Source organism: Canis lupus, chromosome X, assembly GCF_011100685.1.
Source record: "Canis lupus familiaris isolate Mischka breed German Shepherd chromosome X, alternate assembly UU_Cfam_GSD_1.0, whole genome shotgun sequence".
NCBI classification, from domain to species: domain Eukaryota; kingdom Metazoa; phylum Chordata; class Mammalia; order Carnivora; family Canidae; genus Canis; species Canis lupus.
In genome coordinates, this window is record NC_049260.1 from 50,009,699 (window position 1) to 50,030,416 (window position 20,718).

General features: G+C 40.1%; 1 protein-coding gene across 1 annotated transcript in view; it reads right to left on the reverse strand.

Moving 5' to 3' along the window:
- The window catches only part of ZC4H2 (zinc finger C4H2-type containing), a 68,160-nt gene extending 48,659 nt beyond the window's left edge, over nt 1-19,501 (reverse strand). Inside the window, exon 1 of the mRNA XM_038586516.1 lies at nt 19,265-19,501. Within this exon, the coding sequence (XP_038442444.1) occupies nt 19,265-19,407 (143 nt within the window). The 5' untranslated portion in view covers nt 19,408-19,501. The remainder of the gene's footprint in view (nt 1-19,264) is intronic.
- Between the last annotated feature and the right edge of the window lie 1,217 nt (nt 19,502-20,718).

Genomic DNA, 20,718 nt, shown 5'->3' on the forward strand with positions numbered 1-20,718 from the left:
CTACAAAAACAAGGACTGCATAGATATCATGATGACACTAAACTCATATCTGTCAATAGTAACTCTGAACGTGAACATGCTTAATGACCCCATCAAAAGGCGCAGGGTTTCAGACTGGATAAAAAAGCAGGACCCATCTATTTGCTCTCTACAAGAGACTCATCTTAGACAGAAGGACACCTACAACCAGAAAATAAAAGGTTGGAGAAGCATTTACCATTCAAATTGTCCTCAAAAGAAAGCAGGGGTAGCCATCTTTATATCAGATAAACTAAAATTTACCCCAAAGACTGTAGTGAGAGATGAAGAGGGACACTATCTCATACTTAAAGGATCTATCCAACAAGAGGACTTAACAATCCTCAATATATATGCCCCGAATGTGGGAGCTGCCAAATATTTAAACCAATTAATAACCAAAGTGAAGAAATACTTAGATAATAATACACTTATACTTGGTGACTTCAATCTAGCTCTTTCTACCCTCGATAGGTCTTCTAAGCACAACATCTCCAAAGAAACGAGAACTTTAAATGATACACTGGACCAGATGGATTTCACAGATATCTACAGAACTTTACATCCAAACGCAACTGAATACACATTCTTCTCAAGTGCACATGGAACTTTCTCCAGAATAGACCACATACTGGGTCACAAATAGGGTCTGAACTGATACCAAAAGATTGGGATCATCCCCTGCATATTCTCAGACCATAATGCCTTGAAATTAGAACTAAATCACAACAAGAAGTTTGGAAGGACCTCAAACACGTGGAGGTTAAAGACCATCCTGCTACAAGATGAAAGGGTCAACCAGGATATTAAGGAAGAATTAAAAAGATTCATGGAAACTAATGAGAATGAAGATACAACCGTTCAAAATCTTTGGGATGCAGCAAAAGCAGTCCTGAGGGGGAAATACATCGCAATACAAGCATCCATTCAAAAACTGGAAAGAACTCAAATACAAAAGCTAACCTTACACCTAAAGGAGCTAGAGAAAAAACAGCAGATGGACCCTATGCCCAGCAGAAGAAGAGAGTAAATTAAAATTCGAGCAGAACTCAACGAAATCGAGACCAGAAGAACTGTGGAACAGATCAACAGAACCAGGAGTTGGTTCTTTGAGAGAATTAATAAGATAGATAAACCATTCGCCAACCTTATTAAAAAGAAGACAGAGAAGACTCGAATTAATAAAATCATGAATGAGAAAGGAGAGATCACTACCAACACCAAGGAAATACAAACGATTTTAAAAACATATTATGAACAGCTATATGCCAATAAATTAGGCAATCAAGAAGAAATGGATGCATTCCTGGAAAGCCACACTACCAAAACTGGAACAGGAAGAAATAGAAAACCTGAACAGGCCAATAACCAGGGAGGAAATTGTAGCAGGCATCAAAAACCTCCGAAGACACAAGAGTCCAGGGCCAGATGGCTTCCCAGGGGAATTCTATCAAATTTTTAAAGAAGAAATCATACCTATTCTACTAAAGCTGTTTGGAAAGATAGAAAGAGATGGAGTACTTCTGAATTCGTTCTATGAGGCCAGCATCACCTTAATTCCAAAACCAGACAAAGACCCCACCAAAAAGAATTACAGACCAATATCCCTGATGAACATGGATGCAAAAATTCTCAACAAGATACTAGCCAATAGGATCCAACAGCACATTAAGAAAATTATTCACCATGACCAAGTAGGATTTATCCCTGGGACACAAGGCTGGTTCAACACTCGTAAAACAATCAATGTGATTCATCATATCAGCAAGAGAAAAACCAAGAATCATATGATCCTCTCAATAGATGCAGAGAAAGCATTTGACAAAATTCAGCATCCATTCCTGATCAAAACTCTTCAGAGTGTAGGGATAGAGGGAACTTTCCTCGACATCTTAAAAGTCATCTAGGAAAAGCCCACAGCAAATATCATTCTCAATGGGCAGCACTGGGAGCCTTTCCCCAAAGATCAGGAACAAGACAGGGATGTCCCCTTTCACCACTGCTATTCAACATCGTATTGGAAGTCCTAGCCTCAGCAGACAACAAAAAGACATTAAAGGCATTCAAATTGGCAAAGAAGAAGTCAAACTCTCCCTCTTTGCCGATGACATGATACTCTACATAGAAAATCCAAAAGCCTCCACCCCAAGATTGCTAGAACTCATACAGCAATTCGGTAGTGTGGCAGGATACAAAATCAATGCCTATAAATCAATGGCATTTCTATACACTAACAATGAGACTGAAGAAAGAGAAATTAAGGAGTCCATCCCATTTACAATTGCACCCAAAAGCATAAGATACTTAGGAATAAACCTAACCAAAGAGGTAAAGGATCTATATCCTAAAAACTATAGAACACTTCTGAAAGAAATTGAGGAAGACACAAAGAGATGGAAAAATATTCCATGCTCATGGATTGGAAGAATTCATATTGTAAAAATGTCAATGTTACCCAGGGCAATTTACACGTTTAATGCAATTCCTATCAAAATACCATGGACTTTCTTCAGAGAGTTAGAACAAATTATTTTAAGATTTGTGTGGAATCAGAAAAGACCCCGAATAGCCAGGGGAATTTTATTTTTTTTTTATTTTATTTTTTTTTAAACTAATTTTTTTTTAATTTTTATTTATTTACTTATGATAGTTACAGAGAGAGAGAGAGGCAGAGACACAGGCAGAGGGAGAAGCAGGCTCCATGCACCGGGAGCCTGATATGGGATTCGATCCCGGGTCTCCAGGATCGCGCCCTGGGCCAAAGGCAGGCGCCAAACCGCTGCGCCACCCAGGGATCCCGCCAGGGGAATTTTAAAAAAGAAAACCATATCTGGGGGCATCACAATGCCAGATTTCAGGTTGTGGTCATCAAGACAGTGTGGTACTGGCACAAAAGCAGACACATAGATCAATGGAACAGAACAGAGAACCCAGCAGTGGACCCTGAACTTTATGGTCAAGTAATATTCGAGAAAGGAGGAAAGACTATCCATTGGAAGAAAGACAGTCTCTTCAATAGATGGTGCTGGGAAAATTGGACATCCACATGCAGAAGAATGAAACTAGACCACTCTCTTTCACCATACACAAAGATAAACTCAAAATGGATGAAAGATCTAAATGTGAGACAGGATTCCATCAAAATCCTAGAGGAGAACACAGGCAACACCCTTTTTGAACTTGGCCACAGTAACTTCTTGCAAGATACATCCACCGAGGCAAAAGAAACAAAAGCAAAAATGAACTATTGGGACTTCATCAAGATAAGAAGCTTTTGCACAGCAAAGGATACAGTCAACAAAACTAAAAGACACCTACAGAATGGGAGAAGATATTTGCAAATGACGTATCAGATAAAGGGCTAGTTTCCAAGATCTATAAAGAACTTATTAAACTCAACACCAAAGAAACAAACAATCCAATTATGAAATGGGCAAAAGACATGAAGAGAAATCTCACAGAGGAAGACATAGACATGGCCAACATGCACATGAGAAAATCCTGTGCATCACTTGCCATCAGGGAAATACAAATCAAAACCACAATGAGATACCACCTCACACCAGTGAGAATGGGGAAAATTAACAAGGCAGGAAACAACAATGTTGGAGAGGATGCGGAGAAAAGCTTACTCTGTTGGTGGGAATGTGAGATGGTGCAGCCACTCTGGAAAACTGTGTGGAGGTTCCTCAAAGAGTTAAAAATAGACCTGCCCTACGACCCAGCAACTGCACTGTTGGGGATTTACCCCAAAGATTCAGATGCAATGAAACGCCGGGACACCTGCACCCTGATGTTTCTAGCAGCAATGGCCACAATAGCCAAACTGTGGAAGGAGCCTCGGTGTCCATCGAAAGATGAATGGATAAAGAAGATGTGGTTTATGTATACAATGGAATATTACTCAGCCATTAGAAACTACAAATACCCACCATTTGCTTCAACGTGGATGGAACTGGAGGGTATTATGCTGAGTGAAGTAAGTCCATCGGAGAAGGACAAACAGTGTATGTTCTCATTCATTTGGGGAATATAAATAATAGTGAAAGGGAATATAAGGGAAGGGAGAAGAAATGTGTGGGACATATCAGAAAGGGAGACAGAACATATAGACTCCTAACTCTGGGAAATGAACTAGGGGTGGTGGAAGGGGACGAGGGCCGGGGGTGGGGTGAGTTGGTGACGGGCACTGAAGGGGACACTTGATGGGATGAGCACTGGGTGTTATTCTGTATGTTGGTAAATTGAACACCAATAAAAAATTAATTTATTAAAAAAAAAGCATCACAATTTTAGACTTCAAGCTATATTACAAAGGTGCGGCCATCAATACAGTATCTTACTGGTACAAAAACAGACACATAGATCAATGGAACAGAATGAAAAGCCCAGAAACAGACCCATAACTATATGGTTCAACAAAGCAGGAAAGAATACCCAATAGAAATAAGACAGTCTCTTCAACTAATGGTGTTGGGAAAACTAGATAGCAACAAGCAAAAGAATGAAACTGGACCTCTTTCTTTCTTTCTTTCTTTCTTTCTTTCTTTCTTTCTTTCTTTCTTTCTTTCTTTCTTTCTTTCATTCTTTCTTTTCTCTCTCTCTCTCTCTCTTTGAAACTGGACCACTTTCTTATACAGTACACAAAAATAAATTCAAAATGGATGAAAGACATAAATGTGATATAGGAAACCAATCAAAATCCTAGAGAACACAGGTAGCAACCTCTTGGACATTGGCTGTCACAACGTCTTACTAGACACATCTGATGCAAGGGAAACAATAAAATTAACTACTGGGACTTCATCATGATAAAAAGCTGCTGCTCAGTGAAGGAAACAATCAACAAAACTAAAAGGCAACTTTTGGAATGGAGAGGATACTTGCAAATTACATATCTGCTAAAGGGATAGTATTTAAAATCCACAAAAAATATCAAACTGGGGATCCCTGGGTGGCTCAGCAGTTTAGCACCTGCCTTCGGCCCAGGGTATGATCCTGGAGTCCTGGGATCAAGTCCCACATCAGGCTCCCTGCATGGAGCCTGCTTCTCCCTCTGCCTGTGTCTCTGCCTCTCTCTCTCTCTGTCTCTCTCTGTCTCTCATGAATAAATAAATAAAATATTTTTAAAAAACTTATCAAACTAAACACCCAAGAAACAATACAGTTAAGAAATAGGCAAAAGATATGAAGAGACATTTTTCAAAAGAAAAGATAAGGATAGCCAACAACACATAAAAAGATGCTCAATACATCACCCATTATCAGGGAAATACAAATCAAAACTACAATGACATTATCACCTCACACATGTAAGAATGACTAAAATTAACAGCAGAAAAAACCCCACAGGTGTTGGTAAGGATGTGGAAAAATGGTAACTCTTGTATTTTTGGTGAAAATGCAAAGTGGTGCAGCCACTCTGAAAAACAGAATGGAGTTTCCTCAAAAAGTGAAAAATGGACCTACCTACAACCCAGCAACTGCAATACTAGGTATTTACCCAAAGAATACAAAATACTAATTCAAAAGAATACTTGCACCTTGATGTTTATAGCAGCATTATCTATATTAGCCAGATTATAGAAACAGGTCAAGTGTCCATTGACTGATGAATGGATAAAGAAGTTACGATATACATAGAGAATGGAATATTGCTCATGCATAATAAAGAATCAAATCTTGCTATTTGCAATGACATGGATGGAGCTAGAGTGTTTTGCTAAGTGAAATAAGCCAGTCAGAGAAAGACAAAAGCTCATGACCTCACTCATATGTAGAATTTAAGAAACAGAACAAATGAAGAATGAGGGGGGAAAAGAGAGGCAAACCAAGAAGCAGACTCTTAACCATAGAGGAGAAAATGATGGTTACCAGAGAAGAGGTAAGTGAGGGATGGGTATGGGATAAATAGGTGAAGGGATTAATGAGTGCATTTGTGTTAAGCACTGGGTATTGTATGGAAGTGTTGAATCACTATATGTACACCTAAAACTAGTGTCATATTGTATGTTAGTAAACTGGAATTTAAATAAAAACTTAAAAATAAAATGTAATTCTTTGCAATGACTTATATGCCTATGTTTAGAGGAACATTATTCACGGAAGCTGAAAGGTAGACATAACCCAAATGTTTACTAATTGGTCAGCAAATGAACAAAATGTGGTATTCTCATACAATGAAAAACCATTTGCCATTAAAAAGGAAAGAAACAATGGCATATGTTACAATGTGTACAAGCCTCAAACTCAATATGCTAAGTTGTATGTAAAGGCAAATCTATAAAGACAGAAAGTACATTACTGGTTGTCTGGAGCTGTGGGTGGGAATGGAGATCAACTTAAAACTGGGCATAAGGGCTCTTTATTGGATGATGGAAATGTTCTAAAATTGTATTGAGGTGATAGTTGTACAACTCTATAAATTTACTAAAAGCCATTGAATTGCACACCTAAAATGGATGTTTTCTATGGTATGAAAATCACAACTCAATAGATATTACACATATATCCTCCAATGACTTCTTACCATACTTAGAATTAAATCTAAATTCACAAAACCATCTGAACCCAAATTTTAAGCTGTTCCTACCCCTCCGTTCCTGTTTCTCCAGGAAAATAAATGACATGTCAAAAGGCTTGTGTAGAGGCAAGAGATTTTTAATGTAGTTGGTCAACTGAGGTACCCAGGAGGACTAGGGAGGGGGTTAATGATGAAACAAAACATGCAGACATGTTACCCTGGTGGTCAATTGCCTTTACTCTGTTCTTAGGATTAGTATCTATTGTTCTACCATCTATGCTCTGTCCAGTTACTGGGTAGTTTGGCTAAGATTAAATTTAGGGAAAATGTCCTTCCTTTCCCAAATCTACAGAGTAGACATCATGCTAACTTCCTCTTCCTTCTCTTCACATTTTTTCTATCAATCAAGTGGACAAAGAAAGTTTATTAAGCAAGTACCATTTACTCTAACAGTGTGCTGGATCCTGTGGGTTACTGATGAGTAGACCTCTTCCTTCAAATAAAATAACTGTGATCCAATACAGAAAATAGAACACATTTTAACTGTTATGGCTGAAGTGGAACTGGGACCTCCAGAGTCCTTATTCTCCAAATCCAACTCTGTCTGACTCTATGAGAGTGGCCATTGATAAACCTCTGTGGAACTCCCAGGGCTTCTCAGAACATTATTTCAAAGCCACCAATCAAATTCATCCTCTTCATTTCAGAGATGAAGAAACAAATGCCCAGATAGGGCAAAGAACTAGCCCAAGAGCATGCAGCTATGGTCCTTTGGGTCCTCTAAATGTACAGACTTACACATGAAGCAATTTAAAATATAGATAATTATACACACAAGAGCTTTCTAGAGAATGGCACAATGTTATACTTCTCTCTATAAACTCCCCATCATCCATCACACTGCTTTGGCCATAAGCAGGGCTCAGCAATTACATTTGGAGTGACAAAATGAAAGCAAATAGGTAGTAAGTTTAGGGTATTGACTGAAATTTCAGTAGCCTCAGAGAAAGAAAGACATTATCATGGGTGGGAAGGGTTGATTCATTTAGGCATCATTTATTGAGTCTATAAGTACCAGGAACTGAGAAGAAATCGGGTGTTCAGAAGAGTTCTGTTTAATAATAGCAGATGTATGTGTGTGTGTGTGTGTGTGTGTGTGTGTGTGTGTGTATTATGTTCCAGCAACTGTGCTAGGCATCTTATATGTCATCTACTTTAATCCTTATCATGACCATATCAATGGGATGTTTAGCTTCATTTTTACAGATGAAAAATCTGAGGCTGAGATCACAAAGCCAAGAAGTAGAGACTCCATTGTAGTGAGCCTAATCAACTTTGCCATCATACCAAGGGACTTTTCTCATATGAAAGATCTCAAGCAGTAGAAAACAAGCAAACAGAGGTGAATTCTTGTCCCGGTGCAGTCACCAATTTTCGGGATGGAATAAGGCGCATAATGGAACTTCCTGGAACCTTGGAAATTCTACCTGAGAAGTAAAACTCAGTATAACCTTGCACATAGGTCTTGGATGACTCCATGAGATAGAATCTGTGGTATATTTGGCCTTACAAGAGAGGAAAACATCCAAATCATTAAAGATGTGATTTTATGTGGAAAGTTTTATAAGGAAATCCTCCCAAGAGGCTGAAGTGCACATGGTGTGGTCAAAGAATCACAGGAAAACCACATCATACTTACTTAAGGTTTCCCACAATCACTGGGGCCATAGTTTTATTTAACTGTTGAACCAGGATATCTGACCTCCCTAGGTCACAGTCTATCCATACAGAATCCTGAGTCAAAACAAAAATATTCAGCTGGCTGACTTCTTTCCAATGGATTTTTACTGGCTAACATGGAGTAGGACGTATAGGGAGGAGAGGTTCTAGGGCAATAGAACATCCATTCATGGGCCGAACTTGGCAGGCTCATCCATCATCCAGCTCCAGAGGTGATTTAGCCCCAATACTCACACAACAAACAGGACAGGGCAGCTGGGATCTATAGGACTTGAGGATGCGCTGATCAAGTGAAGCCACTGGGTAGTGCAGATGTATGGAAACCTGCACAAATTTGTTGATGAGCTAAGTAAATGGTGAGAAGTGGACAGATCCAGAATATATTATATAGGTATACCCACCAGGTCAAACTAACTAATGCAGTGGTTTTTCAAGTGTGATCTCAGGACCACAAGTAACACTATTGCCTGAAACTTGATAGAAATGCATATGCTCAGGCTCCACCCGGGATCTACTGAATCAGAGATTCTGGAGATGGGACCCAAAAATCTGTTTCAATGGTCCTCCAGGTGGATTCTGATGCATAACCAGTGTACTACTGTTTGATAATCACTGTGATAATGTCTCAGATGTAGGGGGTCAGAGAGAGGGAGGAATGAAGAATGATTCCAGATTTTGAGTTCAGGAGACAATTACTATTGATGGGGCAGACTAGGAGTGGAGAATGTTGGGGTGGGAGTGGAACTGAAAGTTCTGCTGGAGCTTGAGATGCCAGTGACACATCCAGTAGGTATGGGTAAGTGGGAAGTTGGATATGTGAGTCTGGAACTCAGGGGAGAGATCAGAGCTATTCACCTTGATTCTAAGATCCTTGAGAACAGGTCTAATTTATCTTAATGGTCCCCAGAATATCCCAGTCCAGTGTATGGCTCAGAACAGGTGGTTGGTAAATGTTACTGAATTAAGAAAGGGGAACCAGTTTTTCCTGCCTTCTCTAGTCTAGTTAGAACAGTCCCTAAGTACCAAGTGTCTTTCCATCTAATATTTATTTGCTCATCTGGGAAAACAGAACAGGTACTGTCAGAAAATCAGGTTAGAACAGTTCTGTTTGAAGACTTTCTTACAGCTCACTAGCAAATGTCAACTCCTTCCCATTCTCTTTCCTGTGATCATCATTATTTGGCTTACTCATTCCTAAGGCCCAGAGGTACTGAATCTCCTGTAACTGGCTGTTGAGTGAGTACTGGGCTGTGTCAGTTTTCAAGCCAGGTGACAGAGGAGCCTGCCGAAGCTGCCACAGCAATGAGTGAATAAAGGGAGGAAGGGAAGGAAATATATGCCAATTCAAAACTTGATCATAAGGCATAAGTCTTACTGTGGGAACCCAAAAAGGTAGTGATCCATTTGGACTGGGGAAATTGAAAGGTTTTGGACAACAGGTGGGGTTTGTTCTGGGTCTTCTTTGAAGAACGAGTAGGACTTACGGCCTAGAATGAGGAAAAGGCATTCAATAAGGGATTAACATTGGCAAAGGCCTAGGGGTGTAAAAGTGTATGATAGAGCAGGGAACTTTCATGTAAATAAAGGATAGGTTGAATAAAAAGTAGTAGCAGATAAGATTGGAAAGGTGGGTGTGGGTCAGACTTGTGGGACAGAGGTGCATGAATGCAACAACTATAGGCAAATATCTGTTCATTAGAAATACAATAAGAAATGGCCTACAGCAAGAAATGATTTTTATGTTGTGACCCAATACACACAAACACAGATAAAAACTTGAAACAAAAGTTTCTGAAAAGAATATTTACCATTTCTTATGCAATGTAGGCTGGTATTTCCTATCTTATTTTGATATTTAAATGTTTTACAGATGCTACTGGCAACTGATTAATTTATTTCATGAAACATGTGGTTTGTAACCTGTGTTTTGAAAAATACTGCTATAGGGACACTTGGGTGGCTCAGTGATTGAGCCTCTGCCTTTGGCTCAGGGTGTGATCCCGGAGTTCTGGGATCGAGTCCCACATCAGTCGGGGTCCCTGCATGGAGCCTGATTCTCCTCCCTCTGCCTATGTCTCTGCCTCTCTATCTCTCTCTGTGTCTCTCATGAATAAATAAATAAAACCTGTTTTTTAAAAAAGGAAAAATACTGCTATAGGCTGTGGGAAGTTGGCAAATATGTTTGAGGGATAACATAACACCAGTGCTTTAGGAAGACAGTTCTTATAGCAATGTGAATGGCATTGAAGACAGGGAAGGAGAAAAAAGACAAGAAAACAATTTCATAGGTAGAGTTATAAATATGCAGACAAGTCATGATGAAAACATAAAATGTGGCAGTTAGTGTGGAAGTGGAGAGTGGGGTAGGAATTTGAATTATAATGGTAAACATAGAAATAGTAGGATTTGCTAAGTGTCAGAGATGAGTCGTAAAAAAAGAAAGGGTAAGCAACACTGAAATATAGGTTTCAATTTGAGGTAACTATTCAGAAAATAATGGCATTAAACAAGAACCTGGACTGGTGTAGAGACAAAGTCATAAGAGCTGGCCAACTTAAGCATCATTTGTGGAACAACCAGGTGGACAAGCCCAGTACAGTGTGGGATGTATTGGGCTAAAACTTGGAAGGAAGCTGGGGGGACAGAGATTGGGGATTTGAAGGTAATACCTGAAGCCATGGAAGTATAGTTGGTCACACAGAAGAATTTGTAAAGAAGGAAAGAGAGGACCCAGAGCAGAAACATTTAAGGGAAACTACTTCACATCACAAAACAGACATGCCTCTGAGATACTGTGTGTTCTGTTCCAGATCACTTCAATACAGTGAATATTGCAATAGAGAGCCAAATAATTTTTTGTTTCCCAGTGGATATAAAAGCTATGTTTACACTGTACTGTAGTCTATTATGTGATAGCATTATGTCTAAAAAAGGTATACATAAATTTAAAAATACTTTATTGTTAGAAAACCTGTTAACCATTACATGACCTTTAAGTGAGTCCTAATCTTTTTGCTAGTAGAGGGTCTTCCCTTGATCTTGATGTTTACTGACCTATCAGGGTGATGATTGGCAAAGGATGGGGTTGCTGTGGCAATTTCTTAAAATAAGACAATGAAGTTTGCCATATCAATTGACTCTTCCTTTTGTGAATGATGTCTCTGTGGCATGTGATGATGCTTGATACCATTTTACCCACAGTTCTTTCAAAATTGGAGTCGTCTTTGACTCTCAAATACTGCTGCCTTATCAACCAATATTTACGTACTATTCTAAATTTTGTTGTCATTTCGACAATCTTCACAGCATCTACACCTGGTGTCTATCTCAAGAAACCACTTTCTTTGCTCATCCATGAGAAGCAACTCTTCATCTCTTAAAAGTTTTATAATGAGATTGTAGCAATCCAGTCACATCTTCAGGTTCTACAACTAATTCCAGGTCTCTTGCTATTTTTACTACATCTATAAATACTTCTTTCACTAAAGTCTTGAACTCCTCCAAGTCACCCATGAGGGTACAATTAATTTCTTCCAAACTCCTGTCCATGTTGATATTTTGACTGCTTTCCATGAACCATGAGTGTTCTTTTTTTTTTAAGATCTTTAAAATTTATTTAATCATGAGAGACAGAGAGAGAGGCAGAGACATAGGCAGAGAGAGAAGCAGACTCCCTACAGGGAGCCTGATGTGGGACTCAATACCAGGACCTCAGGATCACAACCTGAGCTGAAGGCAGACACTCAACCACTAAGCCACCCAGCTGCCTCAAACCATGAGTGTTTTTAATGATATCTAGAATAGGGAACATTTTCCAGAAGGTTTTCAATTTACTTTGCCCAGATTCATCTAGGAATCACCATCTATGGCAGCTATGGCCTTACAAAGTGTATTATTTTTTTAAATTGAAGTTTGATTTGCCAACATATAGTATAACACCCATCAAGTGCCCTCCTCAGTGCCCTTCACCCAGTTACTCCATCCCCCCACCTGCCTCCCCTTCCACTACCCTCTGTTCCTTTCCCAGAGTTAGGAGTCTCTCATGTTTTGTCACCCTAATTTTTCCCACTCATTTTCCTTCCTTTCCCTTATAATCCCTTTCACCATTTCTTATATTCCCCGTATGAGTGCAACCATATGATGATTGTCCTTCTCCGATTTTGTTTGCATAAAATGTATTTCTTAAAGGATGAAATTACTCCTTGATCCATAGGCTTCATAATGAATGCTGTGTTAGCAGGTATGGAAACATTAATTTTGTTGTTCATTTCCAGCAGAGCTCTTGGGTGACTGGATGCATTGTCAGTGAGTAGCAGTATTTTGAAAGGAATCATTTTGTTTTCAATAGTAGGACTCAACAGTAGGATTAAAATATTCAGTAAACCATGTTGTAAACAAATGTGCTCTTATCGAGGCTTTATTGTTCTGTTTATGGGCCATGGGCAAAATAGATTTAGGGTAATTCTTAAGGGCACTGGAATTTTCAGAATGGTAAATGGTCACCAGCTTAAAGTCAACTTTAAGTCACCAGCTGTATTAGCCCCTAACAAGGGTCAGCCTGTCCTTTGAAGCTTTGAAACTTCTCTCTAGCTATGAAAGTCCTAGAAGGCATCTACTTCCAATACAAAGCTACTCAATCTACATTGAAAATCTGTTGTTTAGTGTAGTCACCTTCATTTATTATCTTAGCTACATTTCTGGATAACTTGCTGCAGCTTTGTTAGCGCTTGCTGCTTCATCTTATACTTCTGCTTTATGGAGAAAGCTTCTTTCCTTAAACCTCATGAACCAGCCTCTGCTAACTTCACACTTTTCTTCTACAGCTTCCTCACCTCTCTCAGCCTTGACAGAAATGAAAAGTGTTAGGGCCTTGCTCTGGATTAGGCTTTGGCTTAAGGAAATGCTGTGGCTTGTTTTATCTTCTATCCAGATCACTAAAACTATCTCTGTATCAGCAATAAGGCTATTTTGCTTTCTTATTCACTGGAGCAGCACTTTCAACTTCCTTCAAGAACTTTTCCTCTGCACTCACAACTTAGTTAACTGTTTGGCACAAGAAGCCTAGCTTTTGGCCTATCTCAGCCTTTGACTTGATTTCCTCAGTAAGCTTAATAATTTAATTTCTAGCTTTTGATTTAAAGTGAGAGATGTGTTTCTCTCACATGAACACTTAGGGATCATCATAGGCTTATTAATTGGTCTATAGTCAATATTGATGTGTCTCATGGGATAGGAAGGTCAAGGAGTTAGAGATAGAAAAACTGCTGGTCAGTAGAGCAGTCAGAACAGACATTGTTTATTGATTAAGTCTACCATCTTATATGGGTGCAGTTCATGGCACTTTGAAACAATTGCAATAGTACATCAAAGATCACTGGCCACTGATCACCATAAAAATATGATAACAATGAAAAAGTTTGAATTATTACAAGAATTACCAAAATATGATATGGAGACATGAAATGAGCAAATGCTATAGGAAAAATGGCACCCAAAATCTTGCTTGATGACACAAGGGTTGACAAAAACTTTTAATTTGTTTAAAAAAATGCACTATCTGCAAAACACAATAAAATGAAGTATACCTGTGTATACTTACAAAATGTGTTTTCCTTTCTTAAGTGGGGAAAACTCATTGTGTATAGATACTTGTGCACCAGGACATGAGTGGATGTAATGTATGTGTATGAATGGAATGTGCATGTTAAGGAGATATTAGTATGCATTTGGGGAGCTGGTGAAGCGCTCTGGTTCGTTTAGTGGTGGCTGCACTCCTTTCCTCTGCCTCATGGCTTCTTTTCTTCCCTCTTTTCCACCTCCCTTCTTTTGTTCTATTCTCCTCTTCCCCTTCCTACATATCTGCAGCACCACTTGAAAGCCTAATGAATGGATTGGCAAAATAGACCAGTGTCAGATTTGGGGGCTGTGGTCTTAAACACACTATTGGGAGTGTGGGTGGGATTGGGAGGAAAGGCAGGGCTGGACAGATGGTCAGAGTCAGGACTGGGGAAATGGTCTGCGGTTGGAGGATCTATTCCTGAAACATTTCCCATTTCAAATCCTGCCATTGGTATGCATGACCACTGAATATGAATGTGTTTCTTTCTGGGCCTGGAGGTCCATCTAGCTTCCCGCTTATCTTAATTAGGCCTTCTGATGATGTTGCCGTCATCACTACTACTTCAGCTCAGAAGCAACATTTTATTATTTTTTAACAGAAATAGGCTGCTCTGATCATACCTTCCAGGGATTATCTTATCTCAGATAAGAGCAGTTGAAGAACTGTGCATAATAGTTAATGAGATTATCAGCATTTTTAAAAGATTTTATTTATTCATGAGAGAGAGAGAGAGAGAGAGGCAGAGACATAGGCAGAGGGAGAAGAAGGCTCCATGCAGGAAGCCCAGTGTAAGACTCAATCCTGGGACTCTGGGATCCCGTCCTGAGCCAAAGGCAGACAGACGCTCAACCGCTGAGCCACCCAGGTGTCTCAGATTATCAGTATTTGCTAAAATGTGTATGTCATGTGAAGAGGAGGATATATTCTTCCTTTCCTAGCTATATATCCATAGATAGATAACCTAACCTTTCTGAGCCTTGGTATCCTTACTGTAAAATGGGGATAATAATTCCTACCACAGATTTCCACTAAGAAGGTTAAATATAAATGAGCCAAGAACTCTGAAATTAGGTGATGGACAAATAAATGTTAGCTCCTTTCTCCAGTTCCTTCTACCCCTTTCTTTGCTCCCTCCTTCTCTCACCCACCCATACACGGTTACCTGTCCCATGTGTGAACATCAAATTGTATTTGTAGTAATTTCCCCACTTTAAATTCGTAAACCAAGTGATGTAACCTTTGTATATTACATTAAAATTGTCTAAAAAAATAAAATAAAATTGTCTAAAGCAAGCTAATTTAAATGACTTTGGGGGCATATGCATTTAGAATTGTTATGTCCTCTTGGTGGCTTGACCCTTTCTCATTATGTAATATCCATCTCTATTCTTGGAATGTTTTTTCATCTGAAATCTGTTTTACCTAACATTACCATAGCTGCTCCTGGTTTCTTTTAAAGTTTCCATTGCATCTTTTCCCCTCCTTTTACTTTCAGCTTACCTATATCATTATATTTCAAATGTATTTCTTTATAGACAGTATATGGTTGGATCTTTTTTATTTTAAATCCACTCTTGGGGGCGCCTGGGTGGCTCAGTCAGTTAAGCATTTGCCTTCAGCTCAGGTCATGATCCCAGGGTCCTGGGATCAAGCTCCCTGCTCAGGGGTAGTTTGCTTTTCCCTCTCCCTCTGCCTGCTGCTCCGCCTGCTTGTGCACTTACTCACTCTCTCACACACACTCTCTCTCTGTCAAATAAATAAATAAACTTTTAAAAAATCCATTCTTTTACATTGGTGTATTTAGACCATTTATATGCACACAATTACTGATATATTAAGGCTCAGCCTGCCATTTTACTTTGTTACCTGTTTGTTCTGTCTGGTTTTATTTTGTTGTTGTTGTTTTGCCTTGCTTTCCTGTGGGTGACTTGAACATTTTTTAAAATTCCATTTTTATTTATCTATAATGTTTTTGAGTGCATCTCTTTGTACAGCTTTTTTAGTGTTTCTTCTCATTATTACATTATGGATACGTAATTTATCACAGTCATCTGATGTCATCATTGTGTCAGTTCAAGTGAAATATACAAACCTCACCTTTTACATCACTTTACGCTGCCTTATTTGTGACATGAATGTATTAAATGTTTCCTCTACTTACACTAAGAACTGCATGAGACAGTGTGATAAATTTTGAACCAATAATCAAATGTAATTCAGATGACTCAAGAGGTAAAGACTTCTCTTGTAATTACTCATGTTTTTGCTCACTGTATTCTTCCCTACAAGAGTCCTTTTATTGTTTATTTTGTGTTTAAAGGACTTACTTTAATCATTCTTATAAGGTAGAATTTATCAATAGGAAGCTATTGATAAATTCCCTGATTCAATTCATTTTAGAATATCTTGGTTAATCCTTTTATTCATGCAGGATATTATCACTGGATATAGGATTTTGGATTTCATTCAAGATTCTCTTCTGTCAGGACTTGGAAAATGTGCCACTTTCTGCTAGGGCCTCTTCAGTGTCTGACGAAATGTCTGCTGTCTTCTAAAATTTTTCCCCTGAAGGTATAGGTAAAGTGTTGTTTCTCTCTGATTGCTTTCTAGATCTTTTCCTTGCCCTTTGTTTTCAGAAGGCTGATTATGATGTGTCTTGGTGTGAATTTCTTCACATTTATCCTGATGGTTGCAGAATCTGGAAGTTCATGTCCTTTGCTTAGTTTGTGAAGTTTTAGCCACTGTTTCTTCAAGTACTTTCCTAGTCCTGACATAAAGTGGACATAAATGTTAGATCATTTGTTATAGTCCCACAGGTCTGGACACTCTGGTTAATTCTTTTTTCTTATTTTTGGAATCTAATTTCCCTTTGGTTGGATTATGAAATTTCTAATGTTTGATGTTTAAGTTGTCTGGTATTTTTTTCCCTCTATCTTCTCCATCCTGCTGTAGAGCCCATCCATTTAGTTTGTATTACGTTTTTTGGCTTTGTGTTTTTTCAGTTCACAAATTTCTATTTGGTTCTCCTTTATGTTTTATATATCCTTGCTGAGACTTCTATTTATATGCTGAGATATTTTATTTTATCATTTGTTTTAAGTGTGTTGCAATCACTTAGTGAATCATTTTTATGAAAGCTGCTTTAAAATCTTTGTAAGATAATTCTACCATCTGTGTCATCTTAATGTTGACAAGGGTTTACTTTCTCTTGTCATTTAAATTTATAATCTTGGTATGGCAAATAATTTTTCTAAAAATTAAATTTGGACAATGGATCTCTTTTAAACCTTTGGTTTTGCAGACCTGATGTATTCTTTTTGCAGGAAGTGAGTAGTATAAATCCAGGTTCTACACCTGGTCTCTAGTTGACCTTCACGTTTACAAAGGGCTCTTTGTTACTGCTGATTGCTGATGGGAGTTCAGCCCTCTCTGTAGGCCTCTGATGTACCCCTCCCAGCTAGTAGTGGGAATGCCTGGTTTATATAGGTGAGGGTAGAGGCTCCCTATGAAGTCTCCATTGGGAGGGTACTTCCCTTTCTCCCAACTGTCCTTTCTTTTGGAGTTGGACAGAGGTTTCTTTAAAGTCCAGTAAGAGGGACACCTGGGTGGCTCAGCGGTTGAGCATCTGCCTTTGGCTCAGGGGGTGATCCCGGGGTCCTGGGATAAAGTTCTACAACGGGCTTCTTACATGGAGCCTGCTTCTCTCTCTGCCTATGTTTCTGCTTCTCTGTGTGTGTGTCTCTCTCATGAATAAATAAAATAAATAAAATCTTAAAAAGAAAATAAAGTCTAGTAAGAAAAAGATCTAGACTCTTCACTTGTAGGCCTAAGCTTCTTATTAGCTACATTGTTATTATGATAGCTGGCTTTCTGACACACCAAAGTATCTCACTCTTTTTGCAAAAGAATATTGCAACATAATCCCCCTCTCCAGCCTTTTGTAGACCCTCCATGGGATACAGTGGGAAAACCAGAGACTCTGCACACAAATTGGGTTCCTGTCAAAATCTGACATTTATTTTCAAGTTGTCAGGCTCTGGGAAAGTTAGTTAAATGTTCTGAGCTTCCATTTTCCCAGTTGTAAAAGAGGTGTAGGAAGCTCTCAGGGCTCTTGCTGAAATAAGCAATAGTGGGTCAATGAACTTGGCTCACCAGATGCTTAATAATTAATAGTCCCTTCCCTTTACACTTTACAGTCCTGCAAGGAGAGATGCAAACCTCCAAAGGACAAAAAAAGCTCAAGTGCTTCCCTACACATGTGAGTCTCACCCAAGACATTCACTCCAAGGGTTAAATCTCTTGGTCCAACGTCTTATTTCCTAAATAGACACACTTGACATAAATATCCTTTTCCCCGAGTTCTGTGAAAACGCTAAAGGGAGACTGTCCAACCCAGGCCATCCTCAGAATTAGGGTGAAAACTGGAGCCAGCGAGGGAGGATGGTTCTGGAAAAGCAGAGTGGTTGAAGGAAAGCCGGGTGTCAGCCCAGTCAGTCCACTTGCTTGGCAATAGTGTGTTCTGAGCAAGGACAACATCATCACCTTGCCAAAGGTGCTCCTGGAAGGAAGGGGTCAGGAAGCCGGCAAATTCCCCTTTGCTGGCCTGTCCCTTCACCTCTGGCACCTTAGAGCTGCAGCTGAGCTCCCACCATCTGGCGCAGCCACTGCCTCCCCAGTCCCCACTGCTCCCATTCCCCTTTCAGAGCACCGGGTAGGAGAGGAAGACGGTGGTAAATTTGTGAATGCAAAAGTACATACGTGCGAGTGCTTTCCGGCCTACCAATCCCAGACTGCCGTATACTTCCGCACCCCCAGCAATTAGTCCCTGGAGGCCACCACCTGCCCCAATGCGCTGGACTTTGCTCTCAAAAGTCCAGCCTGAGCTCTAGGTCCTGAAGTTATCAGGAGACTGAAAAAAATCTCGCCTCTGAAAGAACAAGGAGCCACACAAAACACTAATAATAATAATAATAATAATAATAATAATAGATCCAAGAATGCTGTCCAACTCCCACCCCAAGATGAAAAAAGCTGTCTTGGAACCAACATCACCACCACCCGCCAAGGTCCACGCCCCAGCCCACCCCCACCCCCGGCACGGTCCTCCCCAACCTCCCGGTGTCTCCATCTGGCTTTCTCTCTGACATCTGGCGACAGGTTTCTCTTGGTCAATCTGCTGGCCTCAGTTCCAACACTTTGCAGCCTCCCTCCCATCGTTGAATTCCGTGAATGGGTTCCTTTCCCGCCCCTCTCCACAAGTAGCTTAACAATAGATACTTTCCATTGGTAACTCAGCTCTTTCCCGCAGCGGGGGATTTTGGGGGCTTCGAGGGGGTCTAAGGGGCGCTGCAATGTTCACTTACCTGATCTCTTTAATGCTTTCCAATTTGCACATGATTTCTTGCTCATCTGCCATGCTCTTCACTCCCAATTTCACGTCCCGAGAAATGTACAAATACAAACCCAGGCATACAATAGACACAACGTAACCACCGCCTCCGGGCATTGGGCTCTGAGCCTGTGCGGTAGGGATTCGGAGCAGGCCTGGGAGCTGTAGTCCGCAGCTCCAGGACCAGCCATGAAGCCCAGGGACCAAAGGGACTACAACTCCCAGAAGGCCATGCGAGACATGCCTGTTTCTCTTCCTGCAGTTACATTATTAATCAATTTGTCACAGATAATTGTGTCAAAGGTTGTGAGGTGTTCAAGGGAACGAGGATATTCGTCTGGCCCATGCGGAAAAAAATGGGAAAAAATGCCTTCTGAGGAAGGCAACCGGAGAGATAAGAGATGTACTCACACCCTTCCCGGGGCCCTTATGCCTACCCACTCCCAAAAGGTAACAAGGACTCGCTAATTAGTGGACTCGTTCGGGCTGGAGGGAAACCCTGCGGAAGAACTCTCTTTTGACATGTTGAGTGTTTCGTCAGCTGCCTGGGAATTAGTGGCTTTGGCATTTAGATGTAGATGAGGGGGGTGTGGTTAGAGAAGAGGCAGAGGACTTAGGAGGGAGCAGCTGCTAAAAGCTGGGGAAATGGGAGAGTGACCTAGTTCTTTCCAGCCTAAAAACAGTTAACAGAGTTCAGATTTTGCCAGTCATTGAAGGAGGTACCGGGGAGGGGGTCACTGGGTGAGGCAAAATAAATAAAAAGAATCCTTGGCTTTGAGGAGCATAAGAGACTGTAAGGTGACCCATTAATTACAGTGCTGTGTTCTATCATAAATACAGGAATAGATAAGCTGTAACCTCAGCAGAGAAGATGTACATAGGTCTCAAAAGGCGATTGAGAATTTGGCAGACCATTGGTGAGGATGGACTTTCCAGGAAAAGGCACAACACATATTGAAAGGACAAGTGGGCCATAGTGTCTGAGGTATAAAGTTCATATATGGCATGTGGAGGTGGGAAAGAGAAGCAGGAAAAGTATGTAGAAAAGGTAGGTTGGAGCCAGAATGTGAAAGACCTTGAATATCACAATAAAGAATTTGGACTTAATCATATAGCCTTTAAAGGCTTATTGTGAGTACTCAATGAAAACATCCCCAGCAGTGCAGAATACAGAGCTTGATATTTTTTAGGTGCTAGAGAAAAGTTAGTACAATATAAATATCAGGACATTCTGGATGTCCACACTGATTTTTTTTAAGATTTTATTTACTTATTCATGAGAGACACACACACACAGAGAGAGAGAGAAAGAGAGAGAGAGAGGCACAGGGAGCAGCAGGCTCCATGGAGGGAGCCCGATGTGGTACTTAATCCCAGGTCTCCAGGATCATGCCTTGGGCTGAAGGCAGGTGCTTAAACTGCTGAGCC